At 64.4% G+C, this 2,158-nt stretch overlaps 1 protein-coding gene across 1 annotated transcript in view; it reads left to right on the plus strand.

The window, feature by feature from the left end:
• HMG20B (high mobility group 20B) overlaps positions 1-1,740 on the plus strand; it is a 10,537-nt gene extending 8,797 nt beyond the window's left edge. The window contains exons 7-8 of the mRNA XM_011967337.1: positions 611-743; positions 1,156-1,740. Of these exons, the coding sequence (XP_011822727.1) occupies positions 611-743; positions 1,156-1,168 (146 nt within the window). The 3' untranslated portion in view covers positions 1,169-1,740. The remainder of the gene's footprint in view (positions 1-610; positions 744-1,155) is intronic.
• The last annotated feature ends 418 nt before the right edge of the window (positions 1,741-2,158 follow it).

Consider the following 2,158-nt stretch of genomic DNA (forward strand, 5'->3'; position numbering starts at 1 on the left):
CATTACTCGGCCCTGTCCCCGGCCTCGCCCACACCGACCGCGTCTCCCTGCCACGACCTCTCCCGACCTGTCCCCGCTGAATCGCCGACTCCCGCGAGCACCTGATCCCCTCCTCCCGCAGCCCCTTTGTGTCCCTACCTCGGAGGTTCCGGGCACCGCTCCCTACCGGCCCCACCCTCGCTAGCCCGTCTCACTCGCCAGCCCCCGACCAGCCTGAGCACCGACCCGGCCTCCCTGCTCGCCTCGCCACGCCACATCCCCACCTCCCCACGCCCCCATCACCCATCCCTCCCCACGCCCTGCTGACCACTGAGCACCCCGTCCCACGCGACCCCAGCGCCCCAGTGTCATCCCCACCTCCCCGACCCCGTTCCCTCCATCCGTGACTGTCCTCAGCGACCCTGGACGCCCGCCTCCCCACCCTGCCCCTGTCCCCGCCATCCTCCAGGCCCGGCTGACCTTAGCCCACGCTGCGCCCCTCCTGCGCTGGCCCGGTCCTGAGCTCCGAGCGCCCGCGCAACCCGCCCTGAGTCACCCCCTACCTCTGCCCCTGGAGCCCTCGCCCGCGACTCCCCGGCACCCTTGCCTCACCCACTCACCTGTCCCCCAGGCACGGGCGAAACGCCCACGCTGGGCACTCTGGACTTCTACATGGCCCGGCTGCACGGAGCCATCGAGCGCGACCCTGCGCAGCACGAGAAGCTCATCGTCCGCATCAAGGAAATCCTGGCCCAGGTCGCCAGGTGTGTGCCGGGCGAGGCGGGGCGGGGCCGGGATTCTGGCCCCAGGTGTGTCCGCCCTGCGGTTCCCCAGCTCCGCGGGGGCTGCCGGGTGGGGCTCCACAGCATGATCTTACTAGGAGACCACCTCCCGGGGGATCGACCTGCGGTCGCCCCATGCACCAGTGCTGGGATGGCCGGGGATGTTCTGCCAGACCCCCCGAGCCGGCAGGACCCACTCGGGGGCACCAGAACTTCCCCAAAAGTTCTCAGGGTGGATCCCAGTGACCGGGTTAGATGGGTTCAACGCCTATACCCCAACCCTGGTATCTGTTGGAGCAGCTGATGGGCCATGGCCCCTGGGGTTCCCCAGGGCCGGGGTGGGGGCCAGAGATGATGAGGGTCTCATCCCAGGCCCTCCGCTCTCTCGTTTCAGCGAGCACCTGTGAGGAGTGGGCGGGCCCACGATGCAGAGGAGAAGCTGTGGGCGCGGCCCTGCCCCACCCCACCCCGTGGACGAGAGGCTGGGGGTCCACCCTTTGGGGTCTGGTCCCGTCTTGCACCTTGGGGGCTCCAGCCCCCCTAAAATTAAATTTCTGCAGCATCCCTTTAGCTTTGAGTCTCCCCAGACCCCTGAACCCAGAAAAAGCACTCGATGCGCGCTACACCCAGAAGAACCGCACAGCCGCAGGTGCCCCTCCTCGGAGGACAGCCACACGCTATACTGGCTCTCCACTGGCTCTCTGGGCCACCCCCGGGACTCAGGGCAGACGAAAGCCACCCCTAGCACACAGCAGGACCCCCCAAATTACTCACTATAGGGGGTCTGTGCCATAGGCCACACAGAGCTACCTTGTGGGGACTTACCGGGGGTGTCCCCCGCATGCCTGTACCCCAGATGAGTGGGGGCCGGCCTTGCCCATCCTGCCCTCCTCCGGCCAAGGGACCCTGGTGGGGGTGGTCCCTTCCCACTGCTGGATCCGGACTTTTTAAATAAAAACAAGTAAAATTTGTGTTTTAAGCTTGTGAGTGTGTAAGGTTTTTTGGGGTGATGTGGAGGGTTCAGAAGGTGCAGCCTGAGCCCCCATGACATCCCTGCTGGGGGCGCCAGGCCTGCTCTCTTACCTCTAGCAGAGCCTCGGAGTTTCTCGGATAGGGAGACAGGAGCCCAAACTTGCCCGGGTTCGAAGAGCAAGTCAATGGCAGGGCAGGCGTCTCCATCCCTCCCCACCTGAAGTTGTGTACTGTGGGCTCAGCACACATCGGGGACTTGAAGCACAGGGGACAGTCACGGCTGCTCAGTTCATCCTTCAACTTGTGTCCGCACGGGGGTTCAAGTCCACTTTGTAGCACGCTGACTTTGGGTGGGCCACGGTTTTGTTTATTGTGTAAAATACACAACATAAACCTTACCATTATAGCCATTTTGTTTATTTATT

This window comes from Mandrillus leucophaeus, unplaced genomic scaffold (assembly GCF_000951045.1).
Source record: "Mandrillus leucophaeus isolate KB7577 unplaced genomic scaffold, Mleu.le_1.0 Scaffold8, whole genome shotgun sequence".
NCBI classification, from domain to species: Eukaryota; Metazoa; Chordata; class Mammalia; order Primates; family Cercopithecidae; genus Mandrillus; species Mandrillus leucophaeus.